At 49.8% G+C, this 23,881-nt stretch overlaps 1 protein-coding gene across 1 annotated transcript; it reads right to left on the bottom strand.

Annotated features, from left to right (window-relative positions):
- Nucleotides 1-7,285: 7,285 nt before the first annotated feature.
- Nucleotides 7,286-12,537, bottom strand: LOC139684123 (zinc finger protein ZFP2-like). The gene is made up of 4 exons (XM_071579719.1): nt 11,876-12,537; nt 11,195-11,360; nt 9,334-9,416; nt 7,286-9,145 (listed from the first exon to the last, which is right to left on the bottom strand). Exons 1-4 carry the CDS (start codon nt 11,886-11,888, stop codon nt 7,887-7,889), a joined length of 1,521 nt encoding a protein of 506 aa, XP_071435820.1. The 5' UTR covers nt 11,889-12,537; the 3' UTR covers nt 7,286-7,886.
- Nucleotides 12,538-23,881: the final 11,344 nt, after the last annotated feature.

Here is a 23,881-nt window from a genome sequence, read left to right as displayed (position 1 = left end):
GTAAATCTTTATTTTTACAGGTAGTACACAAACCTACAAGCATCTGCTTGATGCGATGAAGGTGTTTCTAATTAGAGGTCAAGCTTAAGAAGTCTCAGTCACTTATGTAGCAACAATGCAATGCACTATGAGGAGGTAAATCAATAGGAACCTCAACATCTAGGTTTTCTTTCCACCACAAGTCTGTCCACTGGGAGGGGCAGAATGCCACTTGATAGAATGCTATGATGGGGCTTGGACATCTTTGCCTCACCCAGGGAGGAATTCCTAAGCATTAGATAGCTCAGTAGCATCTGGAACATGAGGAGCCTTTCAGGTGACTTGGGAGGTAGGGAGGAGGAGCTTTATCTTTCCGTCCAGATAAAAGGTGGCAGCCTTGGGCTCTCAGGTGCCAATGATGTGGTCCCATTAACACTAGAAAAGGAGCAATGGCTTTCTGTTCTGGCACCTTTTCCCTCAAAGGAGTCTTTGTCTGTCTTCAATTATGGACTGAAAAATGGCAATTTCCTGGACCCACACCTGCCAAGATCGATGGAGCTTTGTGCCCAGATAAAAGGTGGCAGCCTTGGACTCTCAGGTGCCAATGATGTGGCCACATTAACACTAGAAAAGGAGCAAGAGCAATGGCTTTCTGTCCTGGCACCTTTTCCCTGGGAGGAATCTTCATTCGTCTCCAATTCTTTAGCCCCAAACTGAATGGGAACAGTTTAATTTGACATGTTGTTTAGCCGGTATCTCTAGCCTGGTAATGATTTTCAATCTCACCTTAAAGGGCATTGAGAGAGTTCTCTCCAGGCTGTAGTTCCTTTCATTAAGCCAAGTTACAAAACAAGATCCAGAAGCACAAGAGTGTCTGGGCATCTGTCAGGAAACAGTGGTACTTTCAGCTGGGTGGTAATGTGTTTGAGCAATCTTAAGTTCGTTGCACTGTCAAGCTGCCCAGTGGGTCTGCAGAGGTGTATGGACACTTGCCCTCCCTACGTGCAGTGTTAGCTGTGTTTAGCATCTGTGAATTTTGTTGTGAATTAAAATTCTGTTTACAATTTTGCTGTAATTTGCAGCAACAGAGATTTTAACTTTCTGTGAAAGTGACTGTAACTACCAAGAGTGACTGAAGTGACTGAGACTCAAGGCTTCTCTCAGTAAACCCTACAGTGGCCATGTGGGGTCGGAAGAGTTGAACTTGAAAAGTTGCAAGGGGAATTAGCTCAAATGGACTGGAGCTGCCTCTTTGCTAAGTGAAGTTACTCTGCACTCATTATAGACCTGCTTAGCTTGGTCTCCCTGGCACAAGGACTGTGGTTCGTGTGGTGACGACTGTACAAAAAGACCATAAACTGACGTGTGGAAAAAAGTTTCTTGTTCATGTGCACAAAGAATTGTAACTGTTGTAACTGTAAATTGTTGTTAGTAGGCAAGCCTTACATGCCTCAGTTTGTGTGTTGCCAACATTGGCAATCTTACTTACCCCACTTGGTTAAAGAGGTATTGTACTATTAAGCTTTAGTGATGCCTTCAGTTTGTGATAGTTGTTACTTGACAAATGTTACTGTACCTTGTTCAAGAAGTTTTGTACCTCGAGGACTTAGTAAGACAATAATGCTACCAACAGGTGTTCATGCACTCAGCAAATCAGATGTGTGTTGTGCACAAAAAGAGTGGGGGATTTGTAAGGAAGGTTTGGTCTCGGCCCTTGTATTGCACATCCCACGTCAAGAGCTGACAGGCTGGCAAGGTCAGTGTGACTTTGAAGCAGCCTGAAGAAGGAGTAAACAACTTCAGACCCCAGCTAAACAGCGTCAGGCTGGTGCCTGGAGGGTCGTGGGTGCCATGTGAGCACCGGTCCTCCAGCCAATCAGAGCTCATGGCTGGCGTGTGAACAAAGCCTCTCAGCCTATCCGAAGTTGTTATTGTGCTTGTGTACACCCCAAAACCCTATATAAGGTGTTTACCACCCCAATAAAGGGTTCGTACGATCCTGTTTTTTAAGTATCGGAGCCTAGACTCTATCTCTGTGAGAATACGTCTTGGCATCTGGTCGCTGAGCCCAGAGTACTGTGTGGGGTGAGCCAACGGGAGCACGAGAAGCCTCCTGCAAGCCCTTTTTCCCCTACACTGGGGTCGTCAAGACCCTCTGTCTTCATCCATCTCCTCTTCCTCGGGCACACAAAGGTCTCTTGGAGCTCTTCCAGTTCTGACTTCTGGGTCATTCTGACCTGTGTTTATGTTTTGTTCTGTAGGCCTTTCTGACAGCATTCAGCTCTTTACCTTGAAGAGAGTCTAAACAAGATTAAATAAAGGAATTTGAGCTCCCAATTTTGGGACGGGGTAGTGATAGAAAGACATTAAGCTTAAACTAGAAATAATCCACTAAAAATCTACAGCTACTGTGTTCCTAAAATCTACAAAATGTGAAAATCAAAAATGAAAAACCCCTTTGGCATCAATGGGGCTGGGACAGATGTTCCGGGGGGATGTGGGAGCCAAAGGGGGATTGATGTGGGAGCCAAATTGGTATGTCAGAGCCTGCAGGGGGATGTGACAGCAGGTGCAGCTGTCTCTGTCCAACAAGACTCTTTGATTAAGTCTTGAGATTTAATTAAAGAGTTAATACATTAATTTGTTTTTATTCAGACAGTCACATCAAAAATAAATCAAGTAGAGCAAACAGTTCCCTGCAACAATAATAAATTTGGGGTTTTTTCACTCTACTTTTCTTGAACTTGTATTCAGAGCTAAAAAACAAATGAAATAGTTTGACATAATGAGTTTGTCAGACATATAACGGTCAATTGCAGTCTCTGTTGAATAAGTAAACTGTGGGGTGATGGGCTGATAAGCCCTGATGCGTTGAGGAAAATACCTCAGCCCCCTGCAGGGGTGCTCCCCGCAGAAGACAAAAGCAAGGCAAACTGGTAAGTGGTGGGTGTTACCAAAGAATGGAGTGTTATTAAATTAGCATGGCCTTTCCTTGCTGCACCCTGTCCCCGACTACTCAAGGAGCCCACCCCCCTCAGGCATCTGTCTCACCCCACCAAAAGATTGATGTAGTCACGCGTAACCACATGAAGGAAAAAAAAAGGTATAAAAAGTGGAGTTTAAACTCCAGCAGAAAGGGAGAAAGGCCACTGTCTCTGTTGAGGCAGCTGCTGGCAGCTTTGTCCTCCTACCTCCTGGAACAATGTAGGGGCAAGGAGACCATGTGCTTTCTATTTTTCTATACTTTACTTTCTTAAGTTTACTTTCTGACAAAGCTTATTCCTTTATACATTCTGTCCTACCTTATGCGAACAGCTACTTTGATTCTTACTTTATAAGCATCTCCTTTACTGTGTTTTGCTACCTTAATACTAATAACAGTGACTTGCTTTACACTTTGCTACTTTCAATGTGCAACTTCTTTTTCAACATGTGTGTTGATAAGCAGCGGCTCTGTTCTTTTTTTTGTTTTGTTTTGTGTTACAGAGAGAGTGGTGTGCAAGATATCTTATTGTCCTATGTTATTGAAAGAGTGTCTAGATAAGTGTTTTAGGTGGCTGTGTTTTTAGTTAGTAGTTCTTTGTTGCTAGTTTCTATCTGTCATGAAAATGGGATACATTGCTGTGTTGTAACTTGAATTTAGTGTGTTTGTAAAATGTGGTTTGTGCTGGTTTCTTTTGGGGTATTTTACTGGGGTCACCTCTTAGTCCCGAACAGGGGCGCAGCATGGATGGCAGTCAGAAGAGCTCAGGCACAGCAGATATCAGAAGGCTTTGATCAGGAGGCTTATAACTTGGAGAGTTTATTCAAGATAGATAACAGACAGATCCTCATAGCTCATAGTAGTAGTTCCTAGAAGTTCCCATTACATCATCTCTAGTTCCTAGTAGATCTAAGTCTCACTCAGTAACATCCACACCTTTTATGCCCTCTCACATCCAACATGCCTCTACCTAATTGGTTAACCAATTCACCTTACATATACAACAGCCTCTCACTGGTCACAAGCCACCACAGACACACCAGGTAGCTCTGTTCTCTTTAAGGTAGAACTCTAATGCACTTACCCCTATAGTCTTTTATTATCAATTAAATACAATCTTGCAGCTAAATGTTATCACCGGCAAAGTGGAACCCACAATAACTGTCACATATTTGTACTAATAAACGTTATTTTGGGAGCTGTTGTGGGAAAAGTTCTTTTCTAGCTATTAAGTGTGGCTTCAAAGCAGAGGTTAAAAATCCTTCCAGCCTGTGTGCTATCCCTGTTGTCAGGCAGTGCTGGGTTCATAAGGCTCTATTTTTCCTGGAAGCGCTTGTTTAGCTCATAAGTTCTCCCTGGCTTAAGTGTGGCTTCATATCAGAGGTCAGAAACATTTCCAAGCTGTGTGCTGTCCGTTAGTCGACAGACAGTGTTGGGGACATAAGGATCTGATTGTCAGGAAGCGCTTATTGCTAATAATTTCTTATTAATACAGTTAAGACTAGAAATCTTTGCATTTCTGTCTCCCTCCTCCCTTTCATGTGACAAAAACAAAATCATAAGATTGAAAGAACAGTAAGCATGGTTGGCAAGAGACTATATATATCTACATACAGAGGTATTCTGAGTTCCTAGGGGTGTGACATAGCTTTTATTTTAATTGAAATGTGCATGATTCTGATAAGAGCAAAACAGATCTATTTTCTAGTTAAAAAAAATGAACCTCCACAAGTGAATGGGGCCCTTTCCTGGCTCTGCTCTCTGGTGTCCTCAAGCACCTGATGAACAGGGAACAAAATCCCCTCACACCCTCCCACGTCCCCTTCCCGGAGGTTTCTTCACCCCCCCACCCACTTGGGGTTTGTCCTACAGCTGCTTCCAGGGTTGCTACAGCAGCACCTTTGGGGGGTCAGGGTTAGAGGTCCCTGAGAGCCCTGGATGCAGCCCCAGGTGAGCAAAGCCGCCCTGGGCACACCCAGGTGTGTCCCTGCCCTGCTGCAGGGACAGACCCCCGGCCCCAGCACCACCTCTGCCCTCCCCAGCTCTGCCCCTCCTGCCCCTTCTTCTGCACTGGGCAGAGGGCACAGGAAACATCTACATCCTCCTCCTGCTTCCCAGCCCAGGAACAGTTTTGGAGCCGCGGCTGCTGCTCAGCACCCACAGCTGGGGCTGCTTTGGGGCTGCTTTTCTTTAACCTCTTATTCTGGGAGAGAGAAGGAGCCTTTCCCTGGAGCGGAGGCCCTGCCCAGGGCTGGGAAATGGTTCTGTGTGGGGAAGGCTGGTGGGTTCCATCCCCCCTGACCCCCACTGGGGGTTGGTGGTTGAAGGGCTGGAGGGGCCTTTGGGAGGGGGTTTGTGAGCTGCTTCCCCCCCCCCCCCCCCCCCCCCCCCCCCCCCCGAGGAATTTACTGGAGATTTGATCCAAAACAGGCCTGGGGGTGGGTGGCAGTCAAGACATCTGGGAGAGAGGAAAGGAGGGGAAAAGTTCTGAGGGAGGGAGATTTCTGTGCCTCCATCATCTTTTTTTCCACTTCTTTCCACCTCACACTTGATTTTCACTCCAAAATGTCCCAACCTGTAGCCTGGAGCAGGAGGAATTTGGGGACTGGGGACAGTTACAAAATTCTGCATAAATTAAACTTTATTAGAAATTCAAGCATTTGGACAGGAATAAAATAATTGGGTTTCGGTTTTTGCTTTGCAAACACAGGCAAGGGGTCCTCACCTGGAAAACCTTTACCTGTGGGGGAAGTAGCAGGTGCAGGGGAGGGTAACAATTTTATTTACTGTGGTGATAGCAAGAACAACTGCTGGACACTGATGCTGGGGGTTTGTATAGTTGTAATAAGTACAGAAACCCTTTGCAGTTGTCAATGAGTCAACAGGAAAATCCACAGGTATTTTTAGTCTGTGTCTGTTGATCCTTGTTTTTTCGCTTTTTTTTTCTTTGTTGGTTTTGGTTTTTTGGATATTATTTTCCTTATATATATTCCACAAATCACTCCTATGGGTCGAGTTTTGCTTTGCTGAGGAGAGCTGTGACTGCCTGGGGGGATTATCAGCTTTCTGTGTTTTATTTTAGGAGCACAGGAGCATCCTGGCAAAGCCCTGCGCTGGAGCAGGAGCTGTCCAGGCCCTGGGAGTTTGGGGTGTTGTCTGAGATCAGGTGGTGGCAGGAAGAGCTGAGGGTGCCCCTGTCCCCTCTGTGTCCCCCCAGAGGTGGCAGCGCCTTCCCCAGCCCTTCCTCCCTGCGGGCTGGCCTTGCCCAGCTGCCAGGCTGTGGTTCCAGGCCTGGCTGGCCCCGGGAGGGGCTGGCACTGCCTCCTGCTCCAGAGCAGCGCTGGGACCCCAGGGCACGTTCATCCCCCCGGGCTCTGCCTTGCCCAGGGTGCCCTGGGCGGGAGCACAGCAGGGCTGGTGCTGAGGGGGTCACTGGGGCAGAACCAGCTGGGAGGGTGCCAGCCCTGTGCTCAGCACCACCCACACCCCACCTTAGCCTGGTTTAACCCCGGGGGCAGCCGCGGCCCTCACAGCTGCTCACAGACTCTGCTCCACGCTTGGCTGGGGGACACAATCCAAGGGGGAAAAACACCAACACCCATGGGCTCAGATGAGACAGTTTAATAAGGAAAACAAACTCAAAGCAGTCAAGGGATGCAGAAAGCCACAGGGGCTCACTCCCAGCTGCCCCCAGGTCTTGCCAGGGCAGCAGCAGCAGCAGCAGCAGTTGTGTTGCTGCAGACATGGGGTGTGGGACATCCACTGGGGTAGGGGGCTCAGCTGGCCCAGCTGTGCCCCCTGCCAGGCCCTTGTGCCTCCCTCAGGCTGCTCACTGGGGCTGGGCTGAGGGGCAGGACAGGCCTGGGCACTGTGCCCTCCCTGCTCAGACGTGGCTCAAACCCCACGGTATCCCTGGGATGATCTGTTCCTAAAGAACGTGGCCTCAGCATCCCCAGCCTTCAGCTCTCTCATTGCAGACCCCATCCCACCCTCACAATGCCCAGCCCACCCCTCCTCTCCCCAGCTTCAGTCCACCCCCCAATCCACATTCCACCAGTACCTGGGCCCATCCCACCCCTCCCAATCCACATTCCATTGCTCTAGGGGGCCTTGGAGGGTTTAGAAGCAAGTAATTTTGGGGAGGGATTGAGCCGTTTTGAGGTAGGATCAAGATATTTTCCTTGGGATTGTGTCGTTTTCAGGTGATGAGCAATGGAGAAAATTCCCCAAATCCAACCGGATCCCCCAAATATCTTCCCGAACCCCAACATGCCCTCAAATCCCAGAAAAAATGGAAGGCCTTTTGACGTTTCGGTTTCGTGTCTTTATTTTTATCCCAATTTCTAGTGTTTGGAAGGGATGAAGAAGAGGGAGAAGGAAATCAAGGGCAATAGAAAAGGATTTGCATGTTGGTGTCATGTGATCATCTATGGGCTTGGGTTGGGTTGGTGGCGGAAACTTTTTTGGAGAACTTTGCACCCCATTTCCCCCAAAATCTTGCTCCTTTCTCCAGTCCATCACCATTGGAATGTGGAAGATGCCTGCAGGCCAGAAAGAATTAGAATAATGGAATTTCTGAGGTTACAAAAAACCTGGATGATCATCCAGTGTTGCTTGATGCCACCAGAGATAATGATGGGATGGAGAAGGCGAGATATTTTGGGGTGTAGTCAACAAATCCCTTTTTCCCAATGAAGTTCCCACATAGGTCTGTGTCCTGAGAGATGATCTTCCTCGTGCATTCACCCAAGTGCCCACAGGGAACCAGGAGGATGTGGAGACCACTAGCCAGGTGTCTTCCCAAAGTGGATCAGCAGGACTGTGGATCCCCACGTCTGCTCCCAATGTGGATCCTCCCATGGGTGATTGAGTTGGAGCAGCGGACAAAGCTCTTCCTGCAGTCAGAGCACTCGTAGGGCTTCCCTTATCGGTGGGTCCGTTGGTGTTTGGTCAAGTGAGAGCTCTGGGAGAAGGTTTTCCCACACTCGTCACACTTGTAAGGCCTCTCCCCGGTGTGGATGCGTCGATGCCTGACAAGGCTGGAGTTCAGATTGAAGCTCTTCCCGCAGTCGAGGCAGCGGAAGGGCCTCTCCCCAGTGTGTATGCGCTGATGCACAAGGAGAGCTGAGCTTGTCTGAAACCTCTTCCCGCACTTGAAACACTCGTAGGGATGTTCCCCGGTGTGGATCATCCGGTGGATGACAAGCTCAGAGTTATGGATAAAGCTGTTCCCACACTCTCCACACTTGTACGGCCTCTCCCCGGTATGGATGCGTCTGTGGGTTACGAGGGTGGAGTTCAGATTGAATCTCTTCCCGCAGTCGGTGCAGCGGAAGGGCCTCTCCCCTGTGTGCGTGCGCTGATGCACGAGGAGAACTGAGCTGGTCTGAAACCTCTTCCTACACTCAGAACACTCATAAGGACGTTCCCCGCTGTGGATCATCTGGTGGAGGATTAGGCTGGAGCTGTCTCTGAAGCTCTTCCCACACTCTCCACACATGTAAGGCCTCTCCCCAGTGTGGATGCGCTGGTGCCTGACAAGGTTGGAGCTGTCGTTGAAGCTCTTCCCACAGTCACAGCAGCGGAAGGGCCTCTCCCCCGTGTGTGTGTGCTGATGCCTGAGGAGATTGGAGCATCTCTTAAACCTCTTCCCACACTGGGAACACTCGAAGGGCCATTCCCTGGTGTGGATTATCTTGTGTTGTGTCAGGTTAGAGCTCTTTCTGAAGCTCTTCCCACATTCCATACACATGTAAGGCTGTTCCCAAGTGTGGATCTTCTGGTGGTTGATCAGGTTGAAGCTATCACTGAAGCCCTTCCCACATTCCCCACACATGTAAGGCCGTTCCCCAGTGTGGATGTGCTGGTGCTTGATCAAGTTGGAGCTCAGGCTGAAGCCCTTCCCACATTCCAAACACTTGTAGCGTTTCTCCCTGGTGCGAAGCTCCTGCTGCACCACCAGGTCAGAGCTCTGGCTCAAACTCCGGCTGCCTTCCTTACACAGGGTTGATGGTCCATCTTCGGACCACCCTGGTCTGGGTTTAGAGCCCTTCCTCCTGGGGTATCTCCGTGGATTTTCCTCCCTACTGACTACCTGGGCTGTAGAGCTGTTCAAAAAGGCCCCTGTCACGAGGTTCTGCTGGGGCGATTTGTCCTCGGTGCTCCCTGTGCTCAGCTTGGGGCCTGGGGCAGGAAGGAACAAGAACAGGCACAGGATTTGCTTCCGCCCCACAGGGAAGGCCAAGGAGATCCCCCCAAACCCGGCCCCGGCAGGACGGCGTCAGCAGCGGGGTTGTCCTGCAGCCGGGGCCATGCTGGGCTGGAAGATGCAGCACAAGAGAGGGGTAAAGGGGCACTGACTTCCTCCTCACCTGCCTGGGTTTCTCGGGGCATCTTCCTCCTCTTCTCAGCCTCCTCCTGCATCCAAATAACCTTCAGGAAGAGAAATTCTATTCTGCAGGGAAAAACAAGGCGTGACCACCTTGGCTTGGGAGTTCCTCCTGCCCAAGTCCATCTCTGGAAGTCACTGGGCATCTTGTGTCCATAAAAACCTCCAAAACACCAAAATTCAGTCCAAAAACACTCTTCCAGGAGTTCCTCCTCTCTGGCCTCTCCACTCTGGTGTTCTGCTGGTCCCCCCTGTCTGGGTTGCTGGTGGTCTTCACTGTACTGGGGGTCCTCCCTCTCCAGGGTCCCCACCCTCTTCAGGCTGCCGGGGCTCCAGGACTGCCCTTCCCAGCCATTCCTGGTTTCCCAACCCTTACACCCCCTTTCTTTGACTCCAGGATCCTCCTGTGAAGGCAGAACAAGGCCTAAAAGAGTTAAAGTGCCCAGTTCTGCTGAGAGAAGAAAACTGCCTGAATTACTCAACATGTTTTCTTTCTGTTCTACCAAAGTAGTTCTTGTTCTGCTCACTGAACCAAAGTCTAACTCAACAGACTCCCATGTTGCCACCCCTAATCAGGTAGGTCAAAAGGATCAGCTACAAGTTTCGTTTTCACCTTAAAAGTACATGTTAACAGCCTCAGCCTATTGGAGTCAGACCTTTCTACAGGGGCGGGGTCACTTAAGGTTATATATACCTGTAATTTGAATAAACTTTAGATCTTGCTTGAACATCATATTGGTGTGTGCGATCTCATTAGAGCGTGGTCGGCAACATTTGGCGGACCCCGACGTGATTAAGGACATGGAAGCCACCTGCAGACCTGCCTAGAACTTTAAGTAGTGGCCCTTGAGAGCTGTTGTGCCCCAGTTTCTGGGTGCCTTGTGTAGAGGCCTCTGAGAGCTTCTGTCTCTTGTGAACTCGGGAGTTTTTTGTAGTGGCCTTTGACATCTGCTGGAAGAACGTGGACTGAAAAAACCACGACCTTCAAACCGGTGAGTTAAAGAAACATGGGGCATTCCGAATTGACTAAGACGAACTTATTGCTTGGTAAATTTGAAAAACTAGCTCGTGTTACAAAAACAAACATTGAAAAACAAGCATTACAAAAATTTTTGGACTGGTGCTTAGGTCGGGGCCATTTAACCGATGCCAATTCCACGTTTTCCATAGAATTGTGGGACAATATTGGGGCAGATTTGTGGAATTTAGCGCAAATTGCCCCCGAAGATCTCTTGCCAGTTATCCCATCATATACAGCTATAAGGAAAATGCTGTTAGAGGTAGAACAAGCCCGTAAAAACCTCGAGCTACCTGAGAGAAGGGAAGAGAGTTTCCTTCTGCAGAGCGACTTTTCCACTGAGCACCATTCTGCACCGCCGTGGGCACCGCCGCTCGCTGAACCCCCGCCACAGTATTCTGCACTGCCTGTGCTGCCCGTCGGACCCCCGCAGTATCCACCGTTCCCCTATGCTCCGCCGGTGAACACACCGTACGCCGGAGACACACCATTGCCCTATAACTACCAAGAAACAACCTATGCACAGCAAATGAGCCCAAAGCCAACCTTTTACCTGCCTGTGCCACCGGCCACCGCGGCAAGAGAGGCGGTGGGACCACAGCAATCACCTTGGAACCAGAGGAACCCCATGAGACACGCCACAGAAAACATCCAGCCATACCAAAGTGTGAGTGACCTTTTATTATATCCTGAGTCCGAGAAGGCGCGATGGGGGGTGCCCTCAGCCGAGAGAGAGATGTGGGAAGGAGAACAAGCCCCGTAGAACAGCTTTACTCCTGTGCATCCCCAAGCGCGGCCACCGCCGGCGGCAATGGCCTGTGGGTACCTTGGGGCTGGAGTCATGCCTCCACCGTGCCCTTCGCCGCCCCGCGGGTACGCCAAAGTCGTTCCATTGCGGCAGAAGACTGCCGCGGGAGACATTCCGGCAGGGCTAAATCCTCCCGCCATAACCGCGTGGCCAGGAAAACAAAGAGACCACATGATTGAAATGCCTGCGAAATCAAACAAAGGGTTTGCACGCGCTTACCATGAGGCGCCAGGACTGCCCCATCCCCCTCCCTACAGCATGCAAATCCAGGGGCATGCGCGAGCCGCGGGTCCCCCACCGCCCGCAGGGGCTGGGGTCGGCTCCACATCGGCCCGGTGGGAGGAATTGGCCCGCCCCCGTGACAGATCCCACTGCCCATCATCCGCAGTTCCCGCGCCACCCCCACCACCTCCTGCGTGGATGGATATGCCCATCGACTGCATCATGGAGAGGGGAGAGGCTCCTCCCCAGTGGAGCGGAGCCAGCGAAGCCCCCCCCACGCGTCCCCTCCACTGTGCGCCGTCCACAGCGCATGTGTCCTGAGAGCAAGTTCCCACGGCGCTGGGCGCACGGGACCCAGGCCCTGCAGCGCCGGCGGGGACCCCCTCCTTGATAGCTGTGCACTGCCCGCAGCCGCCGACACCAGCACCGGCACCCCCCGCGCCGGTAGGGACTTCCCCTGTGCCGGCAACCTGGTACCTGCAGCCTCCATCACCGACAGCCACACCCACCGGCTGCATCCCAGAATGGAGAGCAACAGCACAGCCGTTTAAAGGACAGCACCGAAAGAAAAAGAAGCCTCTGTTTGGGACATGTTGGGGGGAGCCGGGAATCACGATGTAGTAAAAAAGGGATTTGAAAGATCCAAGAATGCTGCCCTAGCTGCTTTTTCTAACCTTCCTAGAACAGGGAAGCCTCTGGTAACTCAAAAGACCATTTCAGAAATGCTTGAGATGGCTGGAAGAATCAACCAGTGCAGCAAAACTCAGGCTGTGGCAGAAGCTTTCACAGCTATTGTCAAGCCAGATGGAAAGCATCTTGCCACCATGGTACAAAAAGTAGTTAAATCCAAAGAGTATCTAAGTGTATCTCTTGCATTTGTGTCTTACCTTGTTGCTGTTACTAATCAAAATGTATGGATAATGCTTTTTCAACAGGCAAATCTGGAAAATTTCTGCTCAGATAACATGGTTAAAGCAGGAGAACCAAACAAAGTGTGCCTTATAGGAATACCTTATCATAACATCAAAGATTTCATTCATTTTGGTATTGAGGAAGCAAAAGTGTCCTGCAGTGGTACTGGAGAAACCATAGCAGATATATGGCAATTGAATACTTCCTTAGAGAGAGATCTGCAAGAGCTAAGGTTAGTAGGAGCTCTCCCTGGAAATGAGTCATGTGTTGAATTTCACCCTGTGCATTCCAGTGTATCTGAATGGTCAAACAAACACTGGTCACAGCAATATTTTCCTGTGGGAAGCACAGATGTCACTCCTCATAATAGCAGTTGGTGTTGGAATGTTGTTGGTTCACAAAATACAAGTTACCCAAAAACAAGATTGGTTCACACAAAAGGTAACCAGAGAAGAGCGCTGCCTCCTGGATATTTCTTAATTTGTGGTAATAGAGCATGGCCTGGAATACCTGCCCAGGTAAAAAGTGGACCTTGTTACTTAGGCCAGCTGACCAAATTTACACAATCAATACAAGAGCATGTTAAGTGGTCCAGTCCTCAAGCTGAGAAAAACACCATAGAACATTGGAGTGATACAGAAAATTTGCTAGCAGCAGTGTTTTCCCCAGCTGGTGTAGACAGAGCATTATGTTTAGTACGAATGCTGAACAGCTGGGTGCAAGAGCAATTTAACATCATTATAAAAGTGCTTATTAATTTCTCAACAGATGCTAATAAGATAGAACAAGCAATAATGCAAGATAGAGAGACCCTAACATTCTTGCTGATGATTCATGGTTACCAATGTGATGAGTTTGAAGGAATATGTTCCACAGAATTAAGCAAACACTCCAAAGAAGCACAAGCAGTGAAAAATAATCCTGACAAGCTAACAGTTAACATTTCTCCTTTAAAGAAATGGGTTCATTCCCTGAGCCTAATAACCTGGCAAGAAGCAGTGCTGATACAGGGAGTATTAATTCTGGTTGTTACTATGATTTGTTTGATTGCTCTTATTTGCAGGACTAGTCATTAACTGTCCAATCAAACAAGAACAGTCCAGTTCAAGAGCATGTTGCTTAGCCTGTATTTTGAAATTCTGTTAATTTTCAGTTAAAGTGCAGTTTTAAGCTTATTGGACTGTCAAGTTGCCCAGCAGGCTGTAGGGGTAAGGACACCTGCCCCTCAGCTGCTGAACATTTTCTGCAGAATGTAAGTGGTTATGTTTAGCCTTTGTGAATTTCCTTGTGAATTCACACTTGTTTCCACACAGCATTACTGCTTTACCAAGAGTGTATAAAGTGACTGAGACTCGAGGCTATTCTCAAACCTCCGTAGTGGCCACACAGAAGTTTTGAGAATTGATCTTGAACTACAGCATAAAGAAATTTAGCTCAGCTGGACTGAACTTGCTTCTTTGTAAACTGAAGTCACTCTGCACTCTTGGACACTTTACACTAAATAGACGTTGTTAAAAGAATTTGTTGTTTTGTTTACAGTGGTCTGTGCAGTGACGACTGCACAAAAAGGACCACAACCTCACGCGTGAAAGAAAAGTTTTTTGTTTTGCACTGGTTGTAAGTTTGTAAATCTCAAGCCTACATGTCTTGGTCATGTATTAGTTTGTGTTAGTTTACAAAGGTTACTGTACCTCCTTCCAAAGGGCTATTTTGAAAAGAGAGGGCGAGGTAGGGATGTGTAACCCACAAAATGGCCTGTTAAGTCTTGAATTTTCAAAATGTTTTTCTCATTTTTCAATTTTTCAGCCTTTCTGTTCAAGTTGCAATATGCATGAGTCTGAGTAGTATCCTGATGGTAACAATTTCCCCGTTGGGTAAGTTAGCTAAGGAGCTAAGATTTAAAATTACAGTGTTATCATGTGTATTATGTTGTTTGCATTTTTGCTTTGTTCTTTGAAACAAAAGGGGGAGATGTTGTCGCCCCTAATCAGGTAGGTCCAAAGTACTTGTTAACAGCCTCAGCCTATTGGAGTCAGACCTTTGCACCTGGGGCGGGGTCACTTAAGGTGATATATACCTGTAATTTGAATAAACTTTAGATCTCGCTTGAACACCATATTGGTGTGTGCGGTCTCATTAGAGCGCGGTCGGCAACACTCCCAGGCCATACATTAAGTGCACTTAAACATCTGAAATAAGTATGAGAGCCCAGAGCCAAGATTTTGTAGAGTTAAAGACAAGATTTTACAAGCTTCACAGGTCATGCCATTGAATAAAGAAAAGGCAGAAGTACAACAGCTTCAAGAACACCTGAGGGATGAAGTCAGGAGACCACTCCCCAAATTTCAATTGAGAAAGGGAAGCTCTGCCCAAGATTCCGTCCAGTCATTAATATGGAAATCAGAAAGTGCAACTATGTACCCAAAACTGTATAAATGGCTTATTTTACACAAACAGGCCAGGCAGGATTTAGCCCAGTATGAACTGGCTTTGCCTCCAACATTGGAAATAAATCCCTTTGCTACTAAAAGAATAAGAGTCTCTTAGCAGTTCCCTTTATTCCAAGACTTTTTTTTCGGCTTCACCTCCCCCCTTCCCTGCCCATCCTGCCTCTCCCAGCCCCTGGATCCCCCTTTTCTTTGACCCCAGGGGCCCTCAGGCCCCCATTCCCAGCCATCCCAGCTCACTTCACCCCCACATCCCCCTTCTTTGACTCCAGGAACTCCCTGACGCCCCTTTCCCACCCATCCCGCCTCTCCCAGACTCCACACTCCCTTTTCATTTGTCCTGGCACCCCCTGGACTGCTCTTTTCTGGAACAGGGACATCCTGGACCCCTCCACCACCTTTCCCCACCCATAGTCCTGTCTTTCCTTGACCTTGGACCCCTCTTTATTCCCCTTTCCCAGGCACTGGGATGCACCTGCACCCCCTTAACCTACACCAATACCCCCCTGCACGCCCTTTCCTGGCCATCCCACCTTTTCCAGCACCCACATCCCCCTATTCCTTGACTCTGGAACCCCCAGGACCCCCACTCCTGCATTTCCCAGGCCACACATCCTTTTTTGAACACTGGGTGACACCTTGAACCCCTCTTTTCTGGCCATTCTTGGTTTTCCTACACCATGACCCACCTTTCCTTAACATTGAGGACCCTGTACCCCCCTTTCCTGGGCACAGGGGACCCCTGGGCTTCCCATCCCACTTCTTCAAGCCCCTACACCCCTTTTCTTGGCCCTGTGACCCCCTGAAAAACCCCTGCCCCAGCTCTGTTTCCCCCCTCCACCCCCAAGATTCAGCCCAAAACACCAAGATTCAGCACCCCAAAAAAACCTGCCAGGAGTTCCCCCTCTCTGACCTCCCCACTTTGGGGTGCTGTGGTTTCCCCCTCTCTGGGGTCCCCCAGTTTAGGGATGCCGGGGGTATTTGGGGCTCCCGCAGTCCCTCCTCCCCTGATTCTGTCCTTGGGGTGGTGGTACCCAAGGGCCCCCCCCCCCTCCAGGATGTCGGGGGTCCTGAGGGTTCCCCCCTCTGCGCTCTCCATTTTGGGGTCACAGGGGGTCCCTGAGCACCCCGAGCAGAGAGCCAGGGCAGGAAGGACCCCTGGGACACTCAGCATTCCTAAGGGGGACCGTGGAGAGGGGGGAATCCCAGAACCCCAAAGGAGTCAGATCACAGAGTGGGGGGTCCCTGGCATTCCCAGGATCTCCAGCAGCCTGGAAAAGGCAGAACCACAGAGAGGGGCCCCCAAAACACAAGGCACTCCCAACAGCCTGGAGAGGGGGGACACCCAGAACCCAGAGGAGGAGAGACCAGAAACAGAAATTTTCATATTTTGGAGGTTTGGGGTTTTTTTGTTGAATTTTGATGGTTTGGGGTTTTAGGGGATCTGTGCCAGGCACCTCCATTTGGGGGGATGGGAGGATCCCAGGGTTTTCCAGCATTCAGGGATGCTCCCCAAGCAAAGCCCCCTTTGGGGGAGATTCCCTTTGTTCCCCACACTGTGGTCGCCCCTCACTCCCTCACACCGTTCCCTTTTCCAAGAGCATCATCCCCAATTTCCCCCTTTCAGCTGCAAGGAAAAAAAAATCCCATTTTCCTGGGTTTTAGGGCTGCCCACATGTCTCACTCAGCTTCAGTTCTCTCTGTTTCAGTCGTCACTATGAGATCCCAGTTTGGAGGTCATGGGGTTTGGGGGGTCTGGGAGGGGTTTGGAGGGCCCTGGGGTGGCTTTGGGGTTCTGGGATTGAGTTTAGGGAGATCCCGGCGTGGTCTGGGGATGTCTGGAAGCAGTTTGGGGATCCTGGCATGGTTTGGAGGGACTGGGAGGGAGATTAGGGGGATCTTGAGCTTGAGGTGGTTTGGGGGTCCTCGGGCAGTTTGGAATGGTCTGGGAGGGGTTTGGGGAGGAGTTTGAGGGAATTTAGGCAGGCCTGGATGCTCTAGAAGAGGTTTTCGCAGATCGTGCGTGGTTTGGGGGCTCTGGGAGGGGGTTTAGCGGATCTCTGGGCTGTTTTTTTGGGGGCCGGGCTGTTTTAAAGGCTCCGGAGAGTTCAGGAAAAGATTCGGGGCATCCTGGGGATCCGAGGCAGTTTGGGGGGGGTCCCAGGTTGGGGGCTTGGGGGTCTCAGCGGTATTTTCGGGGGGGATTTGGGGTATTCTGAGGAGGATCCCGGGGTGGGGGGAGGAGCTTACCCGGCTGCTTCACCTTCACGGCCAACACGGCCCGGGGGGGGCCCGGGGGTCTGTGGGGAGTGAGCGGGTCGTGAGGAACCCCTCAAACCCGCCCCGAGTCCCCGAATGCCCCCCAAATGCTTCCAAATTTTCAGAAATTCCCCGAAACTCGCCGCCATTGGTCACCTCCCTCCGCAGCGCCGTCGAGTCCCGCCCTCCGTGTGCGCCGTCTCTGATTGGTCACAGAGCCTGCCCGTCACCGCCCTCAGCCAATCAGCGTTCCGGAGTGCAGAGAGCGGTGACGGGACATGGAGTCCCGCGCCATTTTGAGCCTGTGCCGTACTACATCTCCCGTCATGCACCGCTGCCCATTCTGGCCAATCACAGTCGGGACTACAACTCCCGTCTCCCCCGCGTCCAATCGGGTCCGTCCCAGCCGGTTTGCGGCCCCCCCAAGTGCCCCCCGGACCCCAAACTGCCCCAGAAGTGCCCGCAGGACCCCCAAGTGCCCCCCAATACCCACTCAGGACCCCCAAATCTACTCCCCAGACCCCCTAAGTGACTTCCAAGTTCTTCCTGGACTTACAAGTGACCCCTAAAATCCTCTTTGGACCCCCAGATTCCATTGCCGGACACTCGAGTGATCCCCCCAAGGGTCCCCTGGGACACCCAAGTTCTTTCCCAGTGTCCAATAAATCACCCGCAGACCTCAATGGGACCCTCAAGTGCCTTCCAGGCCCCCAAATCCACCCCAACCTTCACAAAGCCCCCCAGACTCCCCCTCCCATGGGGCCCTTTCCCGGGATTTGGGGCTCCAAAGGGGCACTTGGGGGCCGGGGGGGATTTGGGGGAACTTGGGGGGCTGATGAGTTGGGGAAGGGATTTGGGGTGGAATTAAGGGAACTTAGAGTGGAATTCAGTGGATTTGAGGTGAAATTAGGAGATGTTGGGTGGAATGAAGGGAATTTGGGGTGGAATTAAATAATCCTTATGTGAAATTAAGGGGATTTTTGTGGAATCTTAGAAATTTGGGATGAAATACTGGGGTAGTAAGACAGACTAAGATATTTTTTGAGTAGAGTTAAGAGATTCAGAGTGGAATTAAAGATATTTTGGGTAGAAAAAAGAAGGTTTTTGATGAATTTGAGGTGGAAATAGGAAGATTTGGGGAATTTTATGTGTAATTAAAAGAATTTTGAGTGAAATACATGGAATTGGGGGGATTTTAGATGGAATTAAGGGAATTATTGGAAATATTAGTGGGAATCTTCAAAAAATTTAGAGAATTTAGGTTGAAATTGTGGATTTAGAAAGAAATGAAAGGAATTTTATGCAAAATTAAAGGAATTTTGGGTGGAATTTAGAAGATTTGGGAAAAATCAGCAGGATTTTTATAGGCGCATACAGGTTTGAGTTGGAGTTAGGCAACTTTGAGTAGAACCACTGTAGTAAGAGGTGAAAATTAGGAGATGTTTCAGTGGAATTAAATGAATTTTGAGTGGAGTTATGGATCTTTGAGTGGAATCAGGGGGATTTGAGATAAATTTGGGAGGATTTAGGAGGAATTTCTGGGGATCCCAGGAGGGATTAAAAAACTTTTGAATGGAATTAAGGGATTGGGTTTGGAATCAGGGGGTTTGATGCCACCAGAAGAAATTATGAGATGGAGCAAGTGAGATATTTGGAGTGTAAACTCAAAAAATCCACTCTTTCGAGTGCATTCCCAACATCTGTCTGTCTCCTGAAGGATGTTACTCTTCCTGCACTCACTCAAGGGCCCACAGGGAACCAGGAGGATGTGGAGACCACCAGCCAGGTGTGTTCCCATCGTGGCTCCTCAGGAATGTGGGTCTCCAGGTTCTTCCCAATGCTCCAGGTTCAAGAGGTTTCCCAGCACAAAATAAAAGATGCTAAAACACAGCTGAGGTAGCAAAGCAAATTTCTTGGTGAGCAAAGCAAAAGGATCATGTTCCTTGGCCCAGGAAACAGCACATCCCCAGCCCTGCAATCTCCCCAAGCCAAAGGATCCTGTTCCTTGGCCCAGCAAACAGCACATCCCCAGCCCTGCAATCTCCCCAGGCCAAAGGATCCTGTTCCTTGGCACACACACAGCACATCCCCAGCCCTGCAATCTCCCCAAGCCAATGGATCCTGTTCCTTGGCACACACACAGCACATCCCCAGCCCTGCAATCTCCCCAGGCCAAAGGATCCTGTTCCTTGGCACACACACAGCACATCCCCAGCCCTGCAATCTCCCCAGGCCAATGGATCCTGTTCCTTGGCACAAACACAGCACATCCCCAGCCCTGCAATCTCCCCAGGCCAATGGATCCTGTTCCTTGGCACACACACAGCACATCCCCAGCCCTGGAATGTCCCCAAGCCAAAGGATCCTGTTCCTTGGCACACACACAGCACATCCCCAGCTCTGGAATGTCCCCAGGCCAATGGATCCTGTTCCTTGGCACACACACAGCACATCCCCAGCCCTGCAATCTCCCCAGCCCACGGGGCAGGAGCAGCAGGTGCAGCAGCACTGGCGGCAGGGCAGGCAGGCAGTGCCCCTTCAGGCCCTGCCCTGCACCAAACCAGGCCCAGCGGGGCCTCCTCACCCCCAGCCCAGCCCACCCCTCCTGGCTCCTCTCTCTGCAGGGCAGCTTTGCCAGCTGCAGCACCCGCCCCTGCGTGCCCATCGCACCAGCCCAGGCTGCAGCAGCTCAAGGGCTGACTCCGGGACAACAACGGCTCTGCCCTTTATTGTCCCTGGGGCACAGGCCAAGCTCTCAGCACTTCCAGCTCACACTGATGGTTCTTTCTCCAGGTCTGAGTTCTCCACAGGCAAACTCTGCAGTGTTTTCTCACACCACATCAACAAGTACAACCACAAACCAAACATGACAGGCCCAGACACGACTCTGGTCCCTGACACAAAACCTCCTCAGAATAAAAGGCTTCCTCTGCCTCTGGGGATTGGGAGGATAAGGCTTAGCCACAGTCTGTTCTATTTTCATGCATTACAGTTTGTCACATGATTATGGAGCACAAACTCAGGCTGGGTGGAGAATGGATTGAGAGCAGCCCCGTGGAGAAGGACTTGGGGGTGTTGATGGATGAGAAGCTCAGGAAGCCCTGCGTGACTGGGCAGGGAAGCCACTGGCAAGAGCCCAGTGGTCCCTGAGCATCCCAGCACGGGCAGTGGCTCCTCTGGGCCAGCGAGGGGGCAGACGGGTCCGGGGCAGTGTCAGAGCCCAGAGGGACCCCCCAGCAGAGATCATGTGTTGTAAATCCAGCATGCTGGGGGAACCTGCTGGCAGCTGCCTGTCTCTCACTGAGAACTCGCTTGGCTCTCCCTCATTCAATCTCCTTTCAGAATTGTATTTAGGGAACAGATCTGAAGCCTCCCTGTAAAGTTCCCTTTACTCCTGCAGCCCCTGACGCTGCAGGTGTGACAATGATGGGCTGAGCAGCATTTTCAGGCTCCCATGAAACCACAACAACATAAATCTAAAATAGGCAGTGCACAAAGACATTTCTCAAACAGATCTGATTTTTGTTATTAAAAATTTATGCTGTATAGATTTTGGGTTTATTTTTTTTCTCCATGGCTACTGGTTGCGACCTGAATTTCATTAGTGTTGTAGTTTGGGATTATTATGTAAATTCTCTCCCGTGCCACTCCCCGCCCGTGCCAGCAGGTAACAAACAGAAGTAGTTCCTGCTGATCGCTTGGGTGGGGCAGGTTTGTCTCTTTTGGTTTTGGGGACATGTTTCCATTCTTAGCTGGGCGGAACTCGGGAGTGGTGTGTGTGCTGCCCAGGAGGGAAGCTGCTCTGCTGGGGCTTCTGGCTGAGCCACTGCTTTTCTCCTCCCCACGGCTGTTTCTCCTGGTTCCTGCATCTGGGCTCCGGCCCCTGCTCCGCTCTCACCGCCGCCTGCACCGTCACGGCCTGCCCGCCCCGGCTGGGGCAGTGACCCAGGAGAGAGAGGTTTGCAGCTGCTTTCCAGGACACGCGGCGGTTCCCCACTTTCAGCTTTCTTTTTCTTCATTTGGGACAAGAGACACAGAGTTCATCTGGGAGCTCACCCTGCTGCCAGCCGGGCTGTGACACTGATACTGCCGTAAGTGTAACTCTGCTCCCGGAGGAAACTTGTTCTTGTGGGGGTTGTTGTTTTTTCCCTGTGGTGTTGGGGAAGTGGTTTGCTCTGGTCTGTTTATAGTTATACCTATACCTATATATATATATATATATTTATAGCAGTTAGGGACAGTTATCCTTCTTGTATTAAAGTTCCTTTTCTTAAATTTGATAAAGAGTGGTGTGGTTATTGTGGAGAAGGGCCCCTTCCCGCTTGTGGGTAAACATTTTGGGGTTTCCTCTCAAACCAAGACAATTAGTTAAATTGCAATTGCTTCTATTGATCAGTGCCATCCATGATGCTTTTGTGACAGTGAGCTCAGTATTTTTGTCTCAGGTGTAGCCATCAGCAGACATTGGAATGCCCACAAGCCCCTGAGCACTAAGGCAAGGAGAGTTAGGGCCATACAGGCCTCATTCGCAGCACTCAAACACAGCCCTGTTGTTGGTGCTCTTGAAATAGAATAAAATTCCAGAGGCCACTCCAGAAATTGCCTCTGTAGTGTCAAATAAAATATACACCCTCCCCTCCTAGATGGACCTCTAACCAACAGTTCCTGCCCACTCCTGTGCTGGTTGTTCCTGAGTGACGTTGTTGGCAGGTCCTAAACAGATCTTTTCAAGGGTTCTGTAACGGAGGGAGACGGGTTTGTGACCTGCTGAGACGACTTCACAGAAGTTACTGCAACAGGCAACTTTATTCATCCGCTCACAAAACTCTTATACACTTCAAAAGCTGAATCCCTCCGCAGCTCCGCCACCTTGGCACTGATAATTGGTTAACAATGCTGTTTGCATGACAATGCCTGCTCTAATTGGCCGATTACACACATCTGTTGAGAGGGTGGCAGGAGCTGCTGACCTCATTAACTAGTCCTTGAAGCTACAACACGCTAAGTACAGAAACAAGTTCAATACACAACTCACACTTTAGATCTTAGAGCATATGAAATCCCAACGGGGTTCCTTGTTTAAAAACTAAACACTGACATCTTTGTCTTCACCAGAGATATGTGAGAAAGGGCAGTGCTGGTGCCAGTCAAGGCAGGGCTGAACACTGGGGTGACTTGGCAGCTCCCTCTGCATCGCGTGTGCCACCTGCATTCCCTTGGAAAATATTTCTGCCTCCAAATGGAACACAACAGTGGCCTTTTGGACATGTTGCCCTCAAGGGGGTAACTGTAAACATTCAGAATGAAACAATGACCCCTCACAAGAGCCAAGCAAAGCTTGTAGCTGTTTCCTAAAAGCATCATGTGTGGTGTCCCCAAATGTGTCTCTGGGCAGGGTCTGGAGGGGCTGCTTTGTGCAGGGCAGCCCTGGGGCCCCATTGCCCACGGACAGAACTGCTCTCTGGGGGTCAGGGCTTTCATTCTTTGGTGTCCAGGGGCCAGGGTAGGATGGGGGGGGGGTGGGCTGTGCCATCCCAGAGGAGCTGCTGCCATGGGCAGCTCTGCAGGGCCCAGCAGGGCAGCTCAGTGTGGGGGTGATGCTGAGGGCTCCCCAAGGGAACCAGCACTGGGGGTGTCTGAGCAGGAGCAGCACAGGGGGTGGGGAGGGCCCTGATCCTGCTGTCAGGAGCAGCAGGCGGGTGTTGCCTTAGGATTTTATGGATCTGTAGATTTTATATAGCTGTGGAGTTCCTTATATTTAAAGTAGGAGCTGGCACCTTCTCAGCCCTGAGCTACATTTCTGTATTTTCTGTCTTAACAGTCAGAGAGCAACTAGAACATATTCTAGTCCCAATAAGGTGCCATTTTAGTTCTAGTGACAGAAGGCCCAGAAACCAGGCTGGCTGTGCCACTGACTGGTCACTGTGGTTACCTCCCGCTCTTGCAAAAGTGATGGCAAACTCAGCAAAGGGGGTGTGTGGGGGGGGAGTAAAGAAGGTTTTATTGCCATGGTTACAAGCACCATTGTTTTCTAAGTGTTTTAGTGTTAGTTTATATTTAAACAGGCCAGAAAGGAAGTGAAAAGACTCCAAAAGGATGGATGGCTAATCTAACTGTAATAATATTGTCAAAACACCAGACAATACAGTGATTGTCAATTACTGTATTTCAGTTGTCTTTCATTGCTTTCCAGATTTTGACTGTTAGTTTGATTATTCGTGAACCTCCTTAAAAGGAACTGAGTTTTCCTTTTACAGCTGATTCAGAAAGAAGATAATGCAGCCATAGAATTCAAAGCTTGTTTCGGTTTGTGATACTGTTTTGCAGTGTTCATATTTCTTATATATTTTGTCCAAATAATTTTGCAGCACTTTGTCAACACCGTTGGGAATATTCCTGTCTCCTCTCTGAATGCTGCAACTTGTGAAAAAGAGTGCCCTGAATTCAATTTGAGAGTAAACACAAAATTTCAGGTGATTTTAAGATTGAATTTGTCTACCTTGAATTTGTCTCTAAAATATTTTGTCCTCTACTCAAACAGTGTGTGAGCTCTCAAGAGCCTCACAGAGGAAGAGATCTGTGTTAAAAAGCACCAAGTGGTTTGTTTGCCACACTGCAACTGAAAAAGTGGTTTTGTGGACTCTCCCATGGGCACTGCCTCACATCCTGTTTGCAGTCTTGGAGATAAATTGGTAACATCATGGTTTCAAATGGTTTGTTTAGCTTGTACCCAGCTGAAATGAATACCCTGGCTGGCTTTAATGTAATACCCAATTACTGTGGGGTTTATCACAGACACCAACATGTGAAAATGCTGAAGTCAGTGGCCAATTGGATACTGACTGGTGTGCCACAATAACACACA

The sequence above is a fragment of the Pithys albifrons genome, chromosome 31 (assembly GCF_047495875.1).
Source record: "Pithys albifrons albifrons isolate INPA30051 chromosome 31, PitAlb_v1, whole genome shotgun sequence".
NCBI classification, from domain to species: Eukaryota; Metazoa; Chordata; class Aves; order Passeriformes; family Thamnophilidae; genus Pithys; species Pithys albifrons.
This window is presented reverse-complemented; position numbering and strand designations above follow the sequence as displayed.